This window comes from Pseudorca crassidens, chromosome 11 (genome assembly GCF_039906515.1).
Source record: "Pseudorca crassidens isolate mPseCra1 chromosome 11, mPseCra1.hap1, whole genome shotgun sequence".
NCBI classification, from domain to species: domain Eukaryota; kingdom Metazoa; phylum Chordata; class Mammalia; order Artiodactyla; family Delphinidae; genus Pseudorca; species Pseudorca crassidens.
In genome coordinates, this window is record NC_090306.1 from 46,249,655 (window position 1) to 46,267,377 (window position 17,723).

Genomic DNA, 17,723 nt, shown 5'->3' on the forward strand with positions numbered 1-17,723 from the left:
AGGTGAAGTAACCAGTCGCAATCCTCCTAGAGCAAGCGAGCGCAGTCGGGAATAACCAATTACGCCGCGAAACTTTTCGTGCACGTTTGACCCTGCCCCTCCAGCTGCGACAAAGATGGCGCGCAAGCTCCTGGGTTCTGTAGTTTTCAAGGGACCCGAAGGCCCCCAGTCTCGAGTTCGCCCTTACCGCCCCGCCCCTAGACGCTTCCACTCTGCTAGTACGCACGCCCAGAGCCCCAGCCCTGAGGCTAGGAGACGCGGAAGGAAGGAGGCGGGGCGATATTAAAAACAAAAAACAAAAAACAAAAAACCACCCTCAGCTCGGGAAGCGACAGTGGATGAGTCCGCTCCTCCCAGAAGGCGATGCTGCCTGCCCGGGCAAACCACGCGGAGGGTTGTGGGGCGGATAGCTCCCCTCCTGATGGAGACTCTTAGAGTCGGGTGGGCGGGGGACTCCATATCCCAGCATGCTCCGCGGCAGGCCCGACCGGCCGCGACTCGGGGCTTGGCCCCGGCCCTAGCTCGTCGGCGGTGTATTGGGGCGCGTGGAGGCTGCAGTCACGGTGGCGCCCGCGGAGACGGAGGAGGGAATGAGTGAAGAGGAGCAGGGCTCCGGCATTACCACGGGCTGCGGGCTGCCCAGGTGAGCCGCCTAGTACCGATCCCTGCAGGGCGCATAACTTGGCACGGTGCGGAGGGAGTAGCGTCGCGGCCCCAGCATGCACCTGGCCTGAGGGTTGTTCCCGGCAAGCACTGGGGTAGTGGGCCGTGGTTCCCGGCATGCACCCCGGCAGTGGCCACAGCCTCCAGCATTAGCTAGTTCGGGGTTGGCCCGGTTCCCAGACTGCACTGGGGCGTTGGGCTTTATGCCCCCGACATTCAGTGCATTTGGTGGGTACTGGGGACCTGGCCTGCACTGTGTCAGGGGACATGCACTTCCAAACTGCACTGGGGTACAGGATCCCTCGCCTTAACTAAGACAAGGAACAGTGCTTTCCCCGCTTGCCCTGGGGCACTGGACCCTGCTTTCCCAGCCTGCACCTCTACTCCACACTGAACCCAGCCGGTGGCTGCCTAAGGTCCCCTGGACCCTTTGTCCCCCGTAGTGTGCCTGGATCTGATATGGCAGTGCTTGGCCAGGTGGGTGCAGAAAGGGGAGGTGTGATGAGGGTTTGTGCCCTTCCCCCCAGTATAGAGCAAATGCTGGCAGCCAACCCGGGCAAGACCCCGATCAGCCTTCTGCAGGAGTATGGGACCAGAATAGGGAAGACGCCCGTGTACGACCTTCTCAAAGCCGAGGGCCAAGCCCACCAGCCTAATTTCACCTTCCGGGTCACCGTTGGCGACACCAGCTGCACTGGTGAGGAAGGCTTGGGCAGCCTGGCTGGGGTGTGCGTTCACAGGGCCCCATTGGCTTTATTGCTTGGAATCTATTCACAGTTCTTTTCTCCAAGACCAGTGAGGGCAGGAGAGATTTCAGGGGGAAAATCCCTGACTGGGTTAGGAGCACAGGTCTGTGAGGAGGTGGGTAGGACTCGGGAGAGTTAGAGGAGCAAAGCCGCGCTGCCACAGTGACCCGGCAGATCGTTGTTATCCTGGAGAAAGAAGTAAGAGGAGATAAATCGAAATCTCAGTGCAGCATTTGGGGGAGTGAGTGCCCGCTGTGCTGGACTCTGCTCCAGGTGCTTAATCAAGTTCACACTTACCTTAAACCGTGGTCGGATCCAGCTGATGTAGGTGGTAGTATCCTCATTTTGAATCTGAGGAAACCGAGGCTCAGAGAGATTCAATGACTGGGGCAAGGTCACATGCCTAGTAGGTGGCAGAGCCAGGTTTTGCCTCTAGAGCCTGCACTCTTTCTATTTTTCCAGCCAGCTCTATTGAGAGGAAAGAAAGTGCTTCCCAGAGGAAAGTGAGGCAGAGAAAGAACCTCCAGACAAAGTGTCTGACCTCAGGAGGAGTTCTGCCCGGCATGGCTTGATTTGGGGAACTCATGGAAAGATAAGGGCCCTTCATGACAGCAGTTAGCATTAACACTTCCAGTCTTGGGCAGGGGGAGGTTGATGAGAGGGGGCTTGGTTGACTCCTTCTGGCTGTGAGGAGAGAGGCTGTGGGATGCTGGTTTCTCTTCTGTCCTTCCAGTGACCTCCAGTATTGCCCACACCCCCTCTCTCAGGTCAGGGCCCCAGCAAGAAGGCAGCCAAGCACAAGGCAGCCGAGGTGGCCCTCAAACACCTCAAAGGGGGGAGCATGCTGGAGCCGGCCCTGGAGGACAGCAGGTGAGGGAGGTACAGCCAAGGCATCCTAGAGGCTCTGTCAGGAACCCAGGCCCCTGCACCAGCCCCTCTGCCCCGTAGGCTTGGCCTCGTGACACTGAACCACGCCGACTTGACCTCTTCCTGAGAGCTTCCTCTGGAACCCGAGCAGGATGCTTCCAGGGCTCCTGCTGCTGTGAAGGATTCTGGGGGGCAACGGCCAGCCCCAGTGAGGGGTTATGGCTGTGGTTTGGGGCCCAGGTTGGGGCCTGGGGAGGGGGAGGGGTGGAGGCTGAGGCTGGAGGGAGCTGCTCCCCAACATACTTCCCCTCTCCAGCAAGATGGCATATTCCGTCTTCCATACTCAGGTTGGTGTTTGTTGCTCCCGTGGTTCTTGGGTAGGAAGAGACCCTCCTCCCGCTTTTCTTAGTCTTTTTGATCAAGTGTTTGGCAGCAAAAGATCTCAGGAGGAACTGGTGGTTGAGCTTCCCTGAGTTTTTGTCTCTAGTGGGAAGAGATTTTCTTAGGGGATGGGCAGGTCAGGAGGACCTGGGTCCCACACCCTTTATTCCCCACCCCCACCCCACGTGGGTGTGAATCAAAGGCCCCCTTCCCCTCGGGAAGTTCTTTTTCTCCCCTAGACTCTTCACTGCCTGAGGACGTGCCGGTGTTTACAGCTGCAGCGGCTGCTATTCCTGTTTCATCTGCTGTCCCAACCAGGTATCTTGTGTTTCCTGCCTGCCCTGGGGGGGCGGGAAGGGGTCCTGGCTCCTGGCCCCTAGCCCTTGCACCCAGGCTGGTCAGGCATGAGGAAGTCTGAGTGTAAACAGAGGATGGAATAGTTGGGGACCAGAGTTTGAAGAATTTGCACCAGCTGGTAAGCTCTTGAGATGGGAGGTAATTTATAATTTTTCAGTAGCCACATGGTTGATGTTAAAGGTCTTGCAGGCCCCATTTTCTTCTGAGTTGGCCACATGATGGCCCTGTGTTTGAGTCCCATCAGGTGCTTCTGGGGACTGGACACACACCCCTCTCCACTGTCCTGGCGAGGCGACAGTCAAGTGTTCCGGAAAATCGAAATGGGCCTGGGAGCTGGAGGAGACCTTGCTGGGGTGGGAGGGGCAAGAGAGCCGGCTTGACGTTTGGAGAGACAGCTGCCTGCCTGGTGGGGAGTAGGGAGATGGCAGTGGGGGAAACCAGAGCAGGGCTTAGGACTCATGGGCAGCCGCCGAAGGAGCCAGCCCCCTCAGCTTTGGCCCTGGGCCCTTTTTCCTTCAGGAGCCCCCCCATGGAGGTGCAGCCCCCTGTCTCCCCTCAGCAGTCTGAGTGCAACCCCGTTGGTGCTTTGCAGGTGTGTCCCCATCCTCATTTCCCATGCATGCCTGTCTTCCCTTGTACCAGGGGCCATGGGGGTAGCTGATGTGGGGCTGTTACCTTGTTCTGAGGGCTTCTCCCACCCCTCCTTTATTCCTTCTTTAACTCCGAGTCTGAGGCTTCCAGGGTGGGAGGGGGAGAGGATGTGAGGACTCTTTCTCACTGTCTTGTGCACCCTTGTTTCTCCCTTCCAAGGAACTGGTGGTACAGAAAGGCTGGCGGTTGCCTGAGTACACAGTGACCCAGGAGTCTGGACCAGCCCACCGCAAAGAGTTTACCATGACCTGCCGGGTGGAGCGTTTCATTGAGATTGGTAACTGGGCAGAGGGGAGTTCCTGTAGCTACTGTCCATCCCGCAGCACCTCAGCCACAGCCACAGGCAGCTCCCAGCCTCTCTCTGCTTTCCTGGCGGAGACCCCCAGCTTGGCTCCTTCCTCCTAGCTTTCTCCTTGCACCCTGTCCTGCCCTCCTCTTTTGGCCGGCTAGGTTCTCGGACGCGTAGCAGGTCCTGAGCTCCTCTTTTCAGTTGACATCCCCTGAGCGGGTGGAAGCACTGCGTCTGTTGGGAACCATGATTCAGCAACCCTCTCCCCCTTGCAGGCAGTGGCACTTCCAAAAAGCTGGCAAAGCGCAATGCAGCGGCCAAAATGCTGCTTCGCGTGCACACGGTGCCTCTGGATGCGCGGGAGGGGAGTGAGGCGGAGCCTGAGGACGATCACTTTTCCCTCGTGAGTGCCTTGTGGGCTGGGCCCCGGGCTCCGTCCCCCACGCGGGGGCTGGGCACTGGGGGCTCGGGTCTGTGACCTGCAAGTGAGCCTCTCGGGGTCCCAGGGCTGCTTCCGCCCTTTCTCCTACCAGACCCAGGGTTTCTTGGGCCCCCTCTCAGCCTCAGCTATAGGCCTGCATGGTGAGTGCGCTGGGGGAGGGAGCTGGCCCAGGGCAGGGGCCCTGTAGGCTTCTGTTACTGGAATGAGGAAGGCTGCCTGGCCATCCGGTCCACGGTCTAATAGCTAGAGGTGGCCACACAGGGGTTGACTGGGGGAGGCAATGGGAGGAAGCGTCCTTTGGGCTTTTCTCTCCTTGGACATAGGATGTCTGTTAAACGCTTGGGTCTCAGAGTCCCTGGCTGCATCCTCCTTCCTGTCCCCATCTTGTCAGGGTGTGGGCTCCCGTCTAGATGGACTTCGGAACCGGGGCCCAGGCTGCACCTGGGATTCTCTGCGGAATTCGGTGGGAGAGAAGATCCTGTCCCTGCGCAGCTGCTCCGCGGGCTCCCTGGGCGCTCTGGGCTCTGCTTGCTGCAGTGTCCTCAGCGAGCTCTCTGAGGAGCAGGCCTTCCATGTCAGCTACCTGGATATTGGTATGGTTACTGGGGGGCAGGGGGATGGTGGGACTGGACCCGAGCAAGTATGGATGGGAGTAAGGGTTCGGGAGGGCATGGTGATGACATGGACACCCCCTTCCCGGTGCTGCCTTCCTGCCTAGCACTGCCTCCCTCTTCTCTCTTGGTCTGCAGAGGAGTTGAGCCTCAGTGGGCTCTGCCAGTGCCTGGTGGAGCTGTCCACACAGCCGGCCACCGTGTGTCACGGCTCTGCAACTACCAGGGAGGCAGCCCGAGGCGAGGCTGCACGCCGCGCCCTGCAGTACCTCAAGATCATGGCGGGCAGCAAATAAAGCCCCGGCTGGACTCGTGGACATTCGTCCTTTGCTCCCTGCTCTTCCTGCCCCCGGCCCGTGCATCTGCCCAGCTCTGGTACCCCCTGGAGGTGCCACCTCTACCTCTGACACAGACTGCCTGCCTGCAGGCTGAGGAGGGCACAGGGCCAGGAACCAGGGGCCTCAGCTGGCCCGGGTTCTGTCCTCACGTAACTGGTAATGAAGAAGGGGAATGAAATCGGGAGCTCTCCAGTAAGAGCCTCAAATAAACGTGCTGCTTTTTGGATTCTTAAATCCTGCTCTGTTTCCCTGAGTAGTCGGTGGCAGAGGTTAGCACCAGGTCACTTCCCCTGGTGTGCCTCCCCACTTTGCTCCCCACAGGTCCCCATGTTTGCCTTTCCGGTGGCAGGAGGTTGGGTGCACTGACCTCTGGGAACTCCATCGCCTGTTCCTGGAGAGCTTGGTTTGGCAGAGACGGAGGGAGCTGTGGTTCTTGTCTTGGGACTCCCTCCTGGCCCTCTGTCTCATACAGACAGACACGCACACTGATTCAGAAGCCAGACAGCTTTATTTGGGGGGACACGTGGCACTTTCGGGTGTGGGCCTTGCATGCAAACATCAAAGGATGGCGTGTCACTTCTTCCCAAAGCGCTGAGGGGCAGCCAGGCTCCAGAATGGGGAGCTCAGCCTTTCGTTGCTCCAGGAGCCCCGGGTGTTTCTGCCAAACCTTAGGAGAGATCCATCCTCAGCTGTAGGCCCTTCCAGTGCCCCCCTTCCCCGCTGCCCTCCCGCCCCTCTCACTCTGGCCCTTGCCTTGCCCGTGTCCCTCTTAGACTCACCTCTGGGGCTGAAACAGGAAGGCTGGACTCCGGCTGGGTCTCTGCATGGCCTGGAGCAGGGAGCGCAAGAGTGCCCCGGGGGTCTGGGCATCCTGCAGTGGGCGAGCGCCACGGTCTTCCTCCTGTGGTACAGGGGCATCCGGGAAGGAAGATGGGCTAAGGCCTTGGGCGTTTAGGTCACGAGGGGAAGGGAGTGGCTTCCGGGGGCAAGTTGTAGGAGGCTAAGGAGTCATTTTCTCAGATGTGAGGACCCAGTGACCCTGGCAGCCAGGGAGTATTTGAACCTGGAGTACAATTCTCAAGCTGAGGTACAGGAAAATGGTGACAAGGGGGTGGGCATGCTGACTTACCGTGAAGCTCTGGTCTCCTTCATCCCGGTCCCCTCGTCCTTCAGCGCGGCCCCAGTCTGTTACTAACAGCAGCAGCAGCACTGCTGCCCGTCTGGAGTCCATGCTGCCATCTGCCTTCCTTTGGCCACACCCGCCTCTTATACCTGCTGTCCCCGTTCCTCACCCCCGACAGCAGCCTGAGGGGGAATCTAGAGCAGGCAGTGGAAATGCACGGCTCCATGAAGAGCCGTCTGGGACCCCCCCCCCCCGCCCCGCTTTCCTCTGGCCCCCGTGGGACTTCCTGCTCTCAGCCTCCGGCCCCAGCCCCTAAGCCTGGAGTTATAGACTTTATTAGATGCATAAATCCTGTCTCCAGAGCTCAAGAAGCATCATTAATTGCAGATGCTTTGTCAGAGCCAGGCCCTGGGGGACCTTCAAGAACTCCCAATCCCTCAACAGGTTGGAGAGCAACAACTGATCACCTCCTCTTTCCTAACTTGTAGAATAAAAGCATAGAGACAGTCCTGTCCGGCTAGGCATTATGTCCTAGGAAGGAAGGAGGGAAGCGCCAGGGTCAGAGTCAGCCAGGATGACCCAGTCTGGTGACTGGAGAGGCTGCAGGAAGGGCCACGCAGCCCATTCACACCCATGTGTATGTACGTGCCTGTTGGAGGATCAAAAATGGAATCACTACTCTGAGATTTGCCTGTGGATAGAAAAGTGAGATACAGGAGACTAAAAGGTTTCAGAGCCCCCAGAAAGTGGAGATTGCTTCAGATGTCTGTAGACAGACCCCCATCTTCACTCGCACTGTTGAGGACCTGCCTCACTTCAGCCTAGGGAGCAGTGCTCTGCAGCTGAAGCACTGCTGCCACCCTGTGGTCACAGCTCTGCATTGTCAGGCCCGGCCATTTCCTTTTTCTGGAACAGAGTTTGTTGAAGGGTAGGGTGGCTGGAGGTCCTCAGGCCCTGACCCCACCGAGTTCCAGAAAGGCAGGGGCAGGATACTGGGGTGCCCACCTCCCTCTAGTCACTCCAGCCTCTGCCTGGCTCTGGCCCTGACCTACTGGGGCAGGTGCCTAGAATGCCACCTTAGGAAAAATCAGTCACTGCCTCTCAGGAAGCGTTCCTTCCAAGTCATCTGGTACAGTTTCCCTTCTGATCCTAGAGTCCCTTCCTCAGCAGTCCCACCAGTGTGGCTCTTGATGCTGCAGAGGTGCCATGACATAAAGGGCCTGTGAATCAGACTTCGACAAGATGCTTAGCTCTCTGTAAGAAGTTTCTTCACCTAAAACATGGCAACGTTGAAAGGAACCACTTCCTACGGTGAGCATTATTTGAGATACTTTTTGTAACCCATGCAGCACAGGACCTGGCATAGAGCAGGCTTCCTCACAACGTTAGCTGTGATTGTCCTGGGTCCTCGGGAACTTGCTATCTCCTCAGTCCAGACAGAATCATCCTTGCAAGGAGCTGGCTTTCATCTCCCTGTGGCCTCCACCAGGGGTCCTGGTTTCCCTCACTCTCAGAGAACACCTCTCATCGTTCATGTTACAAGCCTTTCCCATGTTTGAGGACAGATTTCATTCTTCCTTCCTTCTTTCTTTCGTCTTTCTTTGTTCAAGGGGAAGCGTTCCCCCTTCTTTAAAGTGAGGCATCTAGAAACCAACTTACACTTAGGATAGGTAGGTTAGATCAGGTTTTGATACTCACGTCTATCAATGCAGCCTAAGCTAGGGTGAACCTTTTTGTAAGCTTTGTCTCACCGCTGGTCCCAAGCATAGAACCTGACATTCATCATCATTACATCTTGTAGTTTCACCACTTCTTACATGGGAGCATCAAGTCCATGAGGAGATGGTTCTTCTGTGGGAAATGGGTCCTGCGCTGTATCAAGGTCCTTGTCCATTCTTATCTGACCAAGTTCAGAGGAACAAGGTGTGAGGGTAGATGGGGTGCTGCAGAGCCGTTCCAGGGTCAGAGCCGTTTTAATCCAGCTCTTGCACTTCGCTGTGTGCCTTGGGCAAGTGCCTCAAGCTAAACCTCGGGTCATCATCAGTATCATGAGGTAACTGCTCCTGTTATCAAGAGGTTTTGTGAACAGTAAATAACTTGATGAATGCAAAGCATCTAGCACTCCACCTAGCACACAGCAGGCACACAATAAATGTTTACCCTCTGTGATTTCTCTGATCGCCAGTTACAAGTGGATCTGAGCTGAGGCTGCATTCAGAAAGGGGCTGGTCTAGCTGCTTCCTGTGTCCTGGATGGAGGTGATGGGTCTCTTCTTTGGCTAGAAGTTGGAATGGGTTAATTCTTTTAACTTGGGAAACTGTCCTCCCTTCAGTCTCATCCCCACCTCCAAAACCTCTCAATCTTGTTTCGGTATTTGGCTTTCAGCAACTTCCTTTACTTCTCTCTGGACTCCCACGTGCTTCTGACCACAATGAAGACCACCACTGCCTTTCCCGCTCCGCAGGGGAGACTGGCGCTCCCTGTCTGTGTCAGTTACACCGAACACCGGCCACAAACAGCATGTACATCTCCTCTCTCCTATTGGAAACCCCTCAGAGGTACCCAGCTATCTCCTGGTCAAGTTCTTTAGCCTGGTCACCCTCCTCACCTGTGGTATCAAGGAAGACACAGATGCAAGGAATTAGTAGTGACTGCCCCACACCTCCCCACAGTTCCTGAGCACTACCTGTTTTTTTCTTGTAAACCATCTTGCGTGTTTCTAAATAAACTCCACCTCTCATTCCCGGACTCCCCTCCTCCCCACACACACAGAACTCATAGAATCATAGAGCACTTCTTCTGTCTGCGTCTAAGTGCACTCCCCAGGCATGCTGGAAACTTCCTGAGGGTAGGGCTTATTATTTTTTAATTGCGGGGGTGGGGGACATAACACTGAAAGGTTAAGAGGCCACTTGCCTTCCACCGCCCTCCGAGCCCCATTCACGCAAAACACACAAGTTCTCTAGTGAGGGCTCCCATGATGCCAAGGGCCCTCGTCCCTAAGGGCAGTGCACAGATCTGAGCCTTCTGTTGTGTTACGTAATTTATACAAACCACCCACCTCCCCTAGGCTGTGTCTTCCCCTGCATAAAAAGGAGGGATAAGAATGCCAGCTGTTTCTGTCCTAAGAAATGGGAGAGTGAAGATCGCAGACATGAAAGCCCAATGAATTCCCAGAAAGAATGGACAATGGGACTTGTAGATCAGAGTATTGAAACATCAGACGGAACAGTGCTTCTCTTGATAGTTTAATGTTATATTTGCAGCATAAATAAGGCACAATATATGTCAGGGCAAGGGAGGGGGGAGAAGGCATGGCCGGGGGATAACTGCTATGTGGCAAGGGGGCAGGAGGAGGGACGGTCAGGGAGAAGAGAGCGAAGCCTCTGCCTCAGCCCCGTCCCAGGAGACTGTGAGCCTGCTCACAGGGATCATGCTGAAGTGCGTGGAGGGGAAGGGAGAAGACAGTTTCATAACAAAACAGCCTGTAGCACTGCATCCTCCCACCTGTCAAAGTCTACCACTGGGGACTGGGGAAACCCAGACCCAGAGTCAGGTTCCTTGATGACATGGAGAGGTGTTGCTACATGTCAAGATATACAGATGAACAGAGATATAACCATAGGCACACACAGCTTTTCAACAGATACCATGTCAGGAGGCTGTAGCCTCCACTGTTGGGGCTGAAGGCTCATCTCCCTGCCTGAAAGGTGTGTGTTGGGGGCGGGGTGAGTGGGAGAACAGGACAGCCGGTCCTTCCTGTAACAAAGAACATGGAGTGACCAGTCTGCAAGGGAATATGGGACAACTCCTGTCCAGACCCACGCAGGGCAGGTTTTAGGAGTAAGCAGAGGAAGACAAACCTAGATTTTGAGATGAGTGACATTGTTGTTGTTTTAATGGGAGTGGAGGGAGGGACTGGAGGAAATGGAAAAACATGCTAGTGCTAAGGCAGAGGATGGTACTTAAAATATCCTTGATACCCTGTAAGAATTTCCCAGCTTGCCCCTAAGGCAATGGTTCTCAAACTTTAGTGTGTGTTAGAATCACGTTGAGTGCTTGTTAGAGCCCATCCCGAGTTTCTGATTCAGTATGTCTGGGATGGGGCCTGAATGTGCATTTCTAACAAGTTCCCAGATGATGGTCCTGCTGGTCCTGGACTACATTCTGAGAACCACTGCCCTAAGGGAAAGTCAATGAAACTAGTGCTCAAAGCCATTTCTTACAGCGAAATCCTCACTCACCAGTAGTTAACGCTGATGAGATAGCTCTGTGCTACCAGCCCCCATTAAAAAGAGAAACCCTAGCAGCTACAATACAAACCTGCATCTACAGAGGATGTAAGCTGCCTTAAGCTGCCCTACTCTCCCCAGCCTTTTCTCATTCCAGGGAAGAACTTTACCCCAAAGAGACACGAATGAACTGGTATGGAGGGTGGGAATGTTGGCTAGCAACCACCTACACTCACCCCTGCTGGGTCACCACCCTGGGATGGTGAGGATTTATGTCTGTGTGCACTTGCATGTGTGCAAACAGAAACAGAAATCTGTCTGTACTATGAAGGGAATGATTAGGGTTGTGGGAGGCTGAAGTAGGATGGGGGGCCTCTAATCTGCCTTAGGATCCTCACCTGTCCTGCTCTTCTCTCCGCCCCAGTCAAACAAAAGTCTAAAGAAAGCAGAAAGAGCATATCAACAAAGGCATATGTGATACAGCTAGGAGGACTGGATTCTAAACAGACTGGTTATGACATTAAAAAAAAAAAGTGTACATTTCCTTCCTGTGTATACAATGTACAATATTAATGAAAAATAATGATTTGGGGATGGGAAGGAAAGAAAAGGGAACTTTGTGGGGAAGAGCTGTCTTAGGGCTAGCACCTTTAAAGGAGCCTCTCAGTGTGAGCAAACGGGGGACTTAGGAACCAGAGGAGGAATATTTTGGTGTCTACTTGGTGGTTCAGGCTGTAGATGGGGCGTGGTTAGGGTTAAGCACCCTGTCTACCAGAATGGGTGGTGCTGGAGGGCAGTAAGTCAGCAAAGGAACTGGAACAACGGAACAGGCACAGGGAAGGCAGCAAAATGAGGTTCAGTTAGGCCATCTCCTCTTTTACTGCCACCGAGAGTGTACACAGTCTAGGACTTCGGGCCAAGGAGAGGAGCAGAGGCCGAAGGAAGCCAGATTTGGGTGTACGGCCAACAGGGAAAGATGAAGTAAAGGAGGCTGTACTCTTTCTAGTTCTTCCTCATAGTGTGGGAGGCTTTCAGACTTTTCAACTCTAAGCAAGCTTTCTTTTAAGACAACGGGGCAGTGCTCGCTTCGGCAGCACATATACTAAGACAATGCGGCATTAAGTCTGTGGACCAGAAGACCTGGCTCTGGCCCCTTTCTCTATGGCCTTGGGTCTCTAGCTGCTGTGTCCTTGGAGTGAAGTGGGAGGCCTGAGTCCTGTGTTCACTTAGAAGAGTCCTAAGGCATCCACATTCCCAGTCCCTTTTAGAAAGTGTCTTCCCTTAGGCCCCTAGAAAGGCCATGTTCCTTAAAAAGAGCTAAGTGACACCCTCCATGATGTTCTGGTCCAAAGGAGTCTGGAGGGCAAGGAGCAGGGGAGAGTGGCCACACAACTGGCTGCAGTAACAAGGTAAATGTCATTCCCCTTGACTACAAGAGAGACTTCAGGGCAAGCAATCGCTCTGCCTTCTTAGTGAGACTAAGGACCAACTGAAGAGCTGTCTGGGGTGGGGGAGGTCCTGTCGTTGTTCCTTCCTCATTTCACTGCTGCTTTACTACTAAGGTTCTGCCAATGCCTCTCGGTTAGGTCCCCAATACTAACTTACCACTGATGAAAATGAAATAAGGACTCAAGAGAATTAGACATGGGGACTAAGAAACTAAATAAGACCCTCTACATAAATTAGCCATCCTACACAGGGACAGACTGGCAGGACTCAAACTTCCTCCAAGGCCAAGCAGTGAGGCAGGGCATGTGTGCAGCGACAAACTGATTCTTAACTTGAAAAACACATGACTGAAGGGGGAAGAAAAACAGTCAAGGGTCTTATGAAGGCTCCTTAGGAGCCATAAACGCAGTCAAGCTTTAGGGCAAGGCTACAAGTGGGAAATAAAGATAACAAAAAATGAAACACAACTAAGGCAGGAGAAAATCCCAGGGAGCAGCCATCTAAAGGAAAAGTCCTGAGCACAAGTTATGGCTGTGAAGTTTTAAAGGCAAGTGGAGTCCCTGGAGGTGGTAACCTGCATCCTGACCATCTGCCGTGCCATTTGCTAGTCTGAGTCACCTCAGGGGCTGTTCCTGTTGGGTCCTGGGTGGGGGAGGATGAGAAAACCATGTTTTCTCTCCTTTCTCTTCACCAGGTGTGGCTTCTTCAACACCAGCTCTGAAAAGCAGGAGGGAAAATTAAAAACAAATGCAGTAGAACATGTCCTCTAACTGGCTCACCAGTTTATCAGTCTGAGGAGATGGGAATCTCGTAGCTTAGAACATTTCCTCATTCCTCTACGATAGCCAATTTTGGAAGATAAAATAAGAAAGGAAGCTGGCAGTCACTCTGTATGCATGTATAAGATGGAGGTAGGAGAGAGAGAGAAAAGGACATTATTGGCTTGGGCAGATGGCAGAAAGTGGCTCTGGGACAATTGGAAGGGCTTCATACTGAAGGGCTATTAAAGCTGACCTATCTATCCACAGGCCTCTGGCTTTGGACTGCTTCCTATGGCCTTGGTAGAAATTGCATAGTTCAGAGCCAAAGGAAGATGAGGAGTCTGAATGGGGAAGAAAGAGGGACAAGAGGGATGAATTTCCCCCCCTGCAACACAACTTTTCAAAGTAAGAATGGCTGAGAGCAACAGTCACCAATTTCCCAGGCAGGTCAGACTCTTCAACGAGCAGGACTCTTCTGCTGACATCAGTGCTCCACCTTCCCTTCCCGTGCCTCCCCCCACCCTAACTTATACTCAAGAAAACCCACTCAGGACCTCAGCTATGATGCCTCAGGGTCCTGGGGCATAGACTATGGAGATGCATTGCATCCAGGGGGCAGAGAGAAGAAAAGAGCTAAAGAAACGCTACAGAACCAGAGAGACCTAGTGGCTAGGCTTGGAGCCTAGTGAAAGAGAGCGAAGGCAGATCCAGTGAGGACCAGTTGTGAATATCAGACCCTCACTCAGAAAAGAAGACAGATGTGTGAGACTGAGAGATGGGGGGCGAGGGGAGGGGAGGGAGCACAAGAATCCCCTACAGGACAGCTTCCAGAGGGCTGCATCAGAACTAATTATAGAAGAGAGACAGAGGCAGGAATGCAGGCAGGGGCACGAAGAGGGAGAGGCAGGAGTGGAAAGATGACCAAAAGCAATCTGTATGCTTTGGCTAGTAAACTCTTGTAAAACATAAAAGAATCAATCTAGTAACTTGATGGAACAAGCTTTAAACTACATTGTTCCTGCCTGTCCTGATGATTAGAACTGAAGGAGGATGGAGTGGGGGATGGGAAGGGAACCAGCCAGTCAGATCCTGGGCTCTTTCCCTTTTCACTACCAAGCACTATCTAATAAGGCCACAAGATGAGGTTGCCAAGGCTTAGTGGGAGGTGGAAAAGACCCCACCACTAGACTGGGAAAACTCAAGACATAAAATGAGGTACCCAAATAGCTCTGGAAATAAATGAGAAAGGACTAGACCGTTTGAGGTTTCATTTCTCTGTTTTTGTTTTGGTGGCAAGTAGGGAGGATTAAAGTTTATGGAAGAGCTGGGAAATACTGCTACTTCATACATCAAAGGTAACCTCACATTCTCCATAAGTGAATGTTTTAACTAGAATTTACGGAGGGGGAAAAAGGCATAAATAAGCAGCTACTGGGAGACAAAGTCCTGAGTCCATGGGGTGGCTAGGGATGGGTCAGCCATTGATATGCCATCAACTCTAGCCTCCCTCTACCTAGTAGGAAGTGGCATGCTGCTAAGAATCAAGAAGGTAAGAGCCATGGCTTGGTGGAAAGAGGGGGAACTGAGAAACCGAAACCTAGAAGTACAAGGGTTAGTGTTAAAAGAGACAGGTACACGTGCATGGGCAGGGATGATTGTTCGGACCGTCGGGAAAGGCCTTTGGCTGTGGGTACATCAGAAACTTCCCCCTTGGGGTATGATCTATGTGGCTCTGGGGCTTGGAGGCTCCTAGTACAGGTGTCAACGTAAATGACCATGTGAGAAAAGCCCCACATCTGACCATTACTCACAACACACAATTTCCCCCCCATACTGCCATGTCCAAGGCAGATGGGAGAGGATAAGATGACATCTCTCTTGGCTCTCGGGCGGGCGAGCTCTGGCTGGGGACCTCTCCACCAGGGGAGGCATCATCTGCCCGCAGACTGAGACTGTGGGGTCATGATCACATGCGACTGTATGGGCATGCTCAGTTCTGTCCTTTGGCTGGCCATCTGAGTGAGGACTGAGGTGGCCACAGCTTCAGCTGCAGAGCGAACGCTGAGGCCATTGCTCGGGGCTGTTGCTGAGCTGTGCTGAATCACAGGGGCTGGAGAACCCGTTGGCTCTGAGCTTTCCTTGGGGCTTTCTGCCAGGAAGGAGGGCAAAAAGCAGAGAGCAAGTGGTTAGAACACAGAATGGGGAAATAGGCAGAACTACCTTTTGCCATAATTCTAAAGGGGCCCAAAGGAAAATGAAGCCCATGTTTTTAGGGGGGAAAACTTCCCAGAATCTTGGCTTCTAAGCCATAAATGGGCTAGGAAACTGGAAGTTGTGAGAAGAGAAGCAAGCTAGGCCAAAATTAACCCATCTATCCCCATAAAGCAAACCCCCAACGTGTTAATTATACTGCCTGGCTTCTAGGTCTCTGCACAGTTCATTACCCTTATTGGAACACACTTCCTCTTATTCATGTCTTTGAAGGTGATTTAAAATAGATCTCTTTTTAGCTATCCTCTCTTATTAATGCTCACAACATTGCAATCATTCTATTATTTTTAATATTCCTTTAGCATGTAGTTGCACCATAGGTAAACCTGATAGATATCAAGCTACAATCAAATGATGTTACAAATGACCAGTCCTTGGCCAAGGTTCAGTCAACACAACCAACTACAAAGAGGTCTGTCAGACCCTCCTGACTATTAACTAGCTAGGCATTAACGATTTAACACATTTACTTTGAGTTATGCCACTCCACCTAAAGTGACAGTAACTTTTATTACTAAACACAAATGTCTGAGCTGCATACAAAGGTAACTCCATGTTGCTTAACACTCAAGGAGTTTCACTGAACATCAGATAGCCTCTCTGGCTACTTAAACAGAGATGTGTAGAATAAGGGCAAAATTTCAATAGTTGGTTGTATTTCTGACCTCCTGATAAATGCCTGAGTCTTCTTTCAGGATTCAAATACTACCTCCTCTGTGAAGCCTTCTTTGTTACACTCAGGAAATTAACTATTTCATCGTTTGTGCTTTCAGAGCATACATTCATTTATTCATCAAATATTTACTGAGTATTGCCCGTGTGCCAGGCACTAGGGTATATAAAGAATAGACAGGCCCCTTGTCCTCAGGAAGTTCCCAGTCTAGGGGCTCTTTGGGATACCTGTGCTTACCTTACCCATGGCTGGACATGTTTATCTCCTCATAACCCTGTGAGTCTCTCAGAGATAGGAGAGTGTCTCGTTTGTCTTATGTCAGGTAACTACCACTATGTCCATACCACACAGTAGGAACTAAATACATCTTTGCTGTAACAAATAAGTAATTTCAAAGGTTGACTATCTGTCAGAGTTCTTGTAGGGACTGAATAGAAACCTTACTGTATATAGACTTCACACTGATAAATACTCAGTCCTTGTCATCCTTAGCCCATCAAAAGGACTGAAATAGTTGATCACTAAACTTCCTGAAACACTTTCTTACCTTGGCTTACAGAACACCGCACTCAGCTGCTCAGCTGGCTTTCCTCCTACCTGCTTGGCTACGCATTCTCAGTCTCTCTTGTGGGTCCCTTCTCATCTCTCTGACCTCTAAATATTGGAGTACCCAGGGCTCAGTCCTGGAACTTCTCTTTTTCTACCTATGTGCTCTCTTTGACAATAACATTTCATCCAGTTTCATGGCTTTAAAAGCTATCCATATTCTGCTGACTCCCCAAGTTGTACCTTCAGCCTTTCCTCTGAACTGCAGACCCATACAACCAGCTGCCTGCTTGACAGCTCCAGCTGCAAGCCTAAGAGGCTTCCAAACCTGAGCTCCCGATATACCACCCAGTCCATTTCTTCCTACACTCTCCCCTATCTCCATCAATGGCAACTCCGTTCCTGCAGTCGCTCAGTCCAAAACCTTTGGTGCAATTTTTGATTTTCTTTTTCCTCACATATACTGCCCCATCTGGCCGTCATCAAACCTTGTCACTCTATCTTCGAAATATATCCTGAATTAAATCCCTTCTCACCACTTTCACTACGGCCATCCAGTCCAAAGCTCCATCACCTCTTGCTCATATGACTGTGATAGCCCCACTAAGTGGACTGCCTGCTTCTGCCCATGCATTCCTCACTCTCTTAACAGAGTGACCCTGTTCAAAATAAGTCAGATCAGTCATGTCACTATTCTGCTGAAAACAACCCTCTAATGATCCCCAAAGTAGAGTAAAAGCTAAGGTCCTCACTATGACCAATGAGGCCCTAAAGGAAAATGCTTCCATTCCCTCCCCTACCTCATCTCCAAATAGTCTCCATTCCCCATTCTCTCCAATCCAGCCACACTAGCCTCCTTGGTGCTCCTAGAATGTGCCGGACACGCTCCCACTGCGGGTCTTTGCATTTGCTATTCCTCCCGCTTGCAGTACTTTACTCCCATATTAATGCATGGCTAAGCTCCCTCACTTCCTTAAGGTCTTGTCTAAAATTTCAACCCTGCTGCTAACATTTCATATTCCTCTTTCTTGTTTTATTTTTGTCTTCCAAGCATTTATTCTTATCTAACATACTATATATATTGTATCTATTTATCTAGTTTATTGTCTGTCTCACCTACTAAAATATAAGCCCCTCACGGGCAGGGACTTTAATCTACTCTATTTGGTTCCCTATTATGTCCTCAGCATGTAAAACAGTGCCTGGCACAGAACAGGCTCAATCAATATCTGCCTAATGAATGAATGTACCCTGAGGTACACATTAAAATTAAAATTTAAATAGAGATGTTTAAAATTGGTGATGTGGTTACTCTTTTTCTAT

General features: G+C 52.0%; 3 protein-coding genes across 11 annotated transcripts in view; 1 reads left to right on the forward strand and 2 right to left on the reverse strand.

Moving 5' to 3' along the window:
• Positions 1-267: 267 nt before the first annotated feature.
• Positions 268-5,579, forward strand: TARBP2 (TARBP2 subunit of RISC loading complex). Of its 5 annotated transcripts, none has more exons than XM_067696778.1 (9): positions 268-643; positions 1,196-1,360; positions 2,177-2,279; positions 2,880-2,975; positions 3,534-3,606; positions 3,825-3,942; positions 4,230-4,357; positions 4,788-4,989; positions 5,146-5,579. In XM_067696778.1, exons 2-9 carry the CDS (start codon positions 1,201-1,203, stop codon positions 5,301-5,303), a joined length of 1,038 nt encoding a protein of 345 aa, XP_067552879.1. In that variant the 5' UTR covers positions 268-643; positions 1,196-1,200; the 3' UTR covers positions 5,304-5,579. The 5 variants fall into 5 exon arrangements, with proteins under 5 accessions (XP_067552879.1, XP_067552880.1, XP_067552876.1 ...); XM_067696775.1 differs by having other exon boundaries at positions 277-643; positions 1,191-1,360; XM_067696777.1 differs by lacking the exon at positions 268-643 and adding an exon at positions 753-891 and having other exon boundaries at positions 1,191-1,360.
• Positions 5,580-5,834: 255 nt separating this feature from the next.
• On the reverse strand, positions 5,835-9,550 carry NPFF (neuropeptide FF-amide peptide precursor). The gene is made up of 3 exons (XM_067696782.1): positions 6,475-9,550; positions 6,125-6,246; positions 5,835-6,012 (listed from the first exon to the last, which is right to left on the reverse strand). The coding sequence occupies exons 1-3, from the start codon at positions 6,574-6,576 to the stop codon at positions 5,919-5,921; spliced, it is 318 nt and encodes a 105-aa protein (XP_067552883.1). The 5' UTR covers positions 6,577-9,550; the 3' UTR covers positions 5,835-5,918.
• A 149-nt stretch (positions 9,551-9,699) lies between these two features.
• Positions 9,700-17,723, reverse strand: part of LOC137201981 (cyclic AMP-dependent transcription factor ATF-7) — a 91,095-nt gene continuing 83,071 nt past the window's right edge. For all 5 annotated transcript variants that reach the window (XM_067696737.1, XM_067696733.1, XM_067696734.1 and 2 more), the window contains one exon: positions 9,700-15,059. In XM_067696737.1, the coding sequence (XP_067552838.1) occupies positions 14,842-15,059 (218 nt within the window). In that variant the 3' untranslated portion in view covers positions 9,700-14,841. The remainder of the gene's footprint in view (positions 15,060-17,723) is intronic.

Coding starts and splice junctions, on each gene's coding strand:
- NPFF (XM_067696782.1), bottom strand. CDS start 6,576: ATGGACTCCAGACGGGCAGCAGTGCTGCTGCTGCTGTTAGTAACAGAC. Junction 6,247..6,474: donor AAGGAGACCAGAGCTTCACG/GTAAGTCAGCAT, acceptor CCTGTACCACAG/GAGGAAGACCGTGGCGCTCG. Junction 6,013..6,124: donor TTCCTGTTTCAGCCCCAGAG/GTGAGTCTAAGA, acceptor ATCTCTCCTAAG/GTTTGGCAGAAACACCCGGG.
- TARBP2 (XM_067696775.1), top strand. CDS start 591: ATGAGTGAAGAGGAGCAGGGCTCCGGCATTACCACGGGCTGCGGGCTG. Junction 2,280..2,879: donor CCGGCCCTGGAGGACAGCAG/GTGAGGGAGGTA, acceptor CCCCTCGGGAAG/TTCTTTTTCTCCCCTAGACT. Junction 3,607..3,824: donor ACCCCGTTGGTGCTTTGCAG/GTGTGTCCCCAT, acceptor CTCCCTTCCAAG/GAACTGGTGGTACAGAAAGG.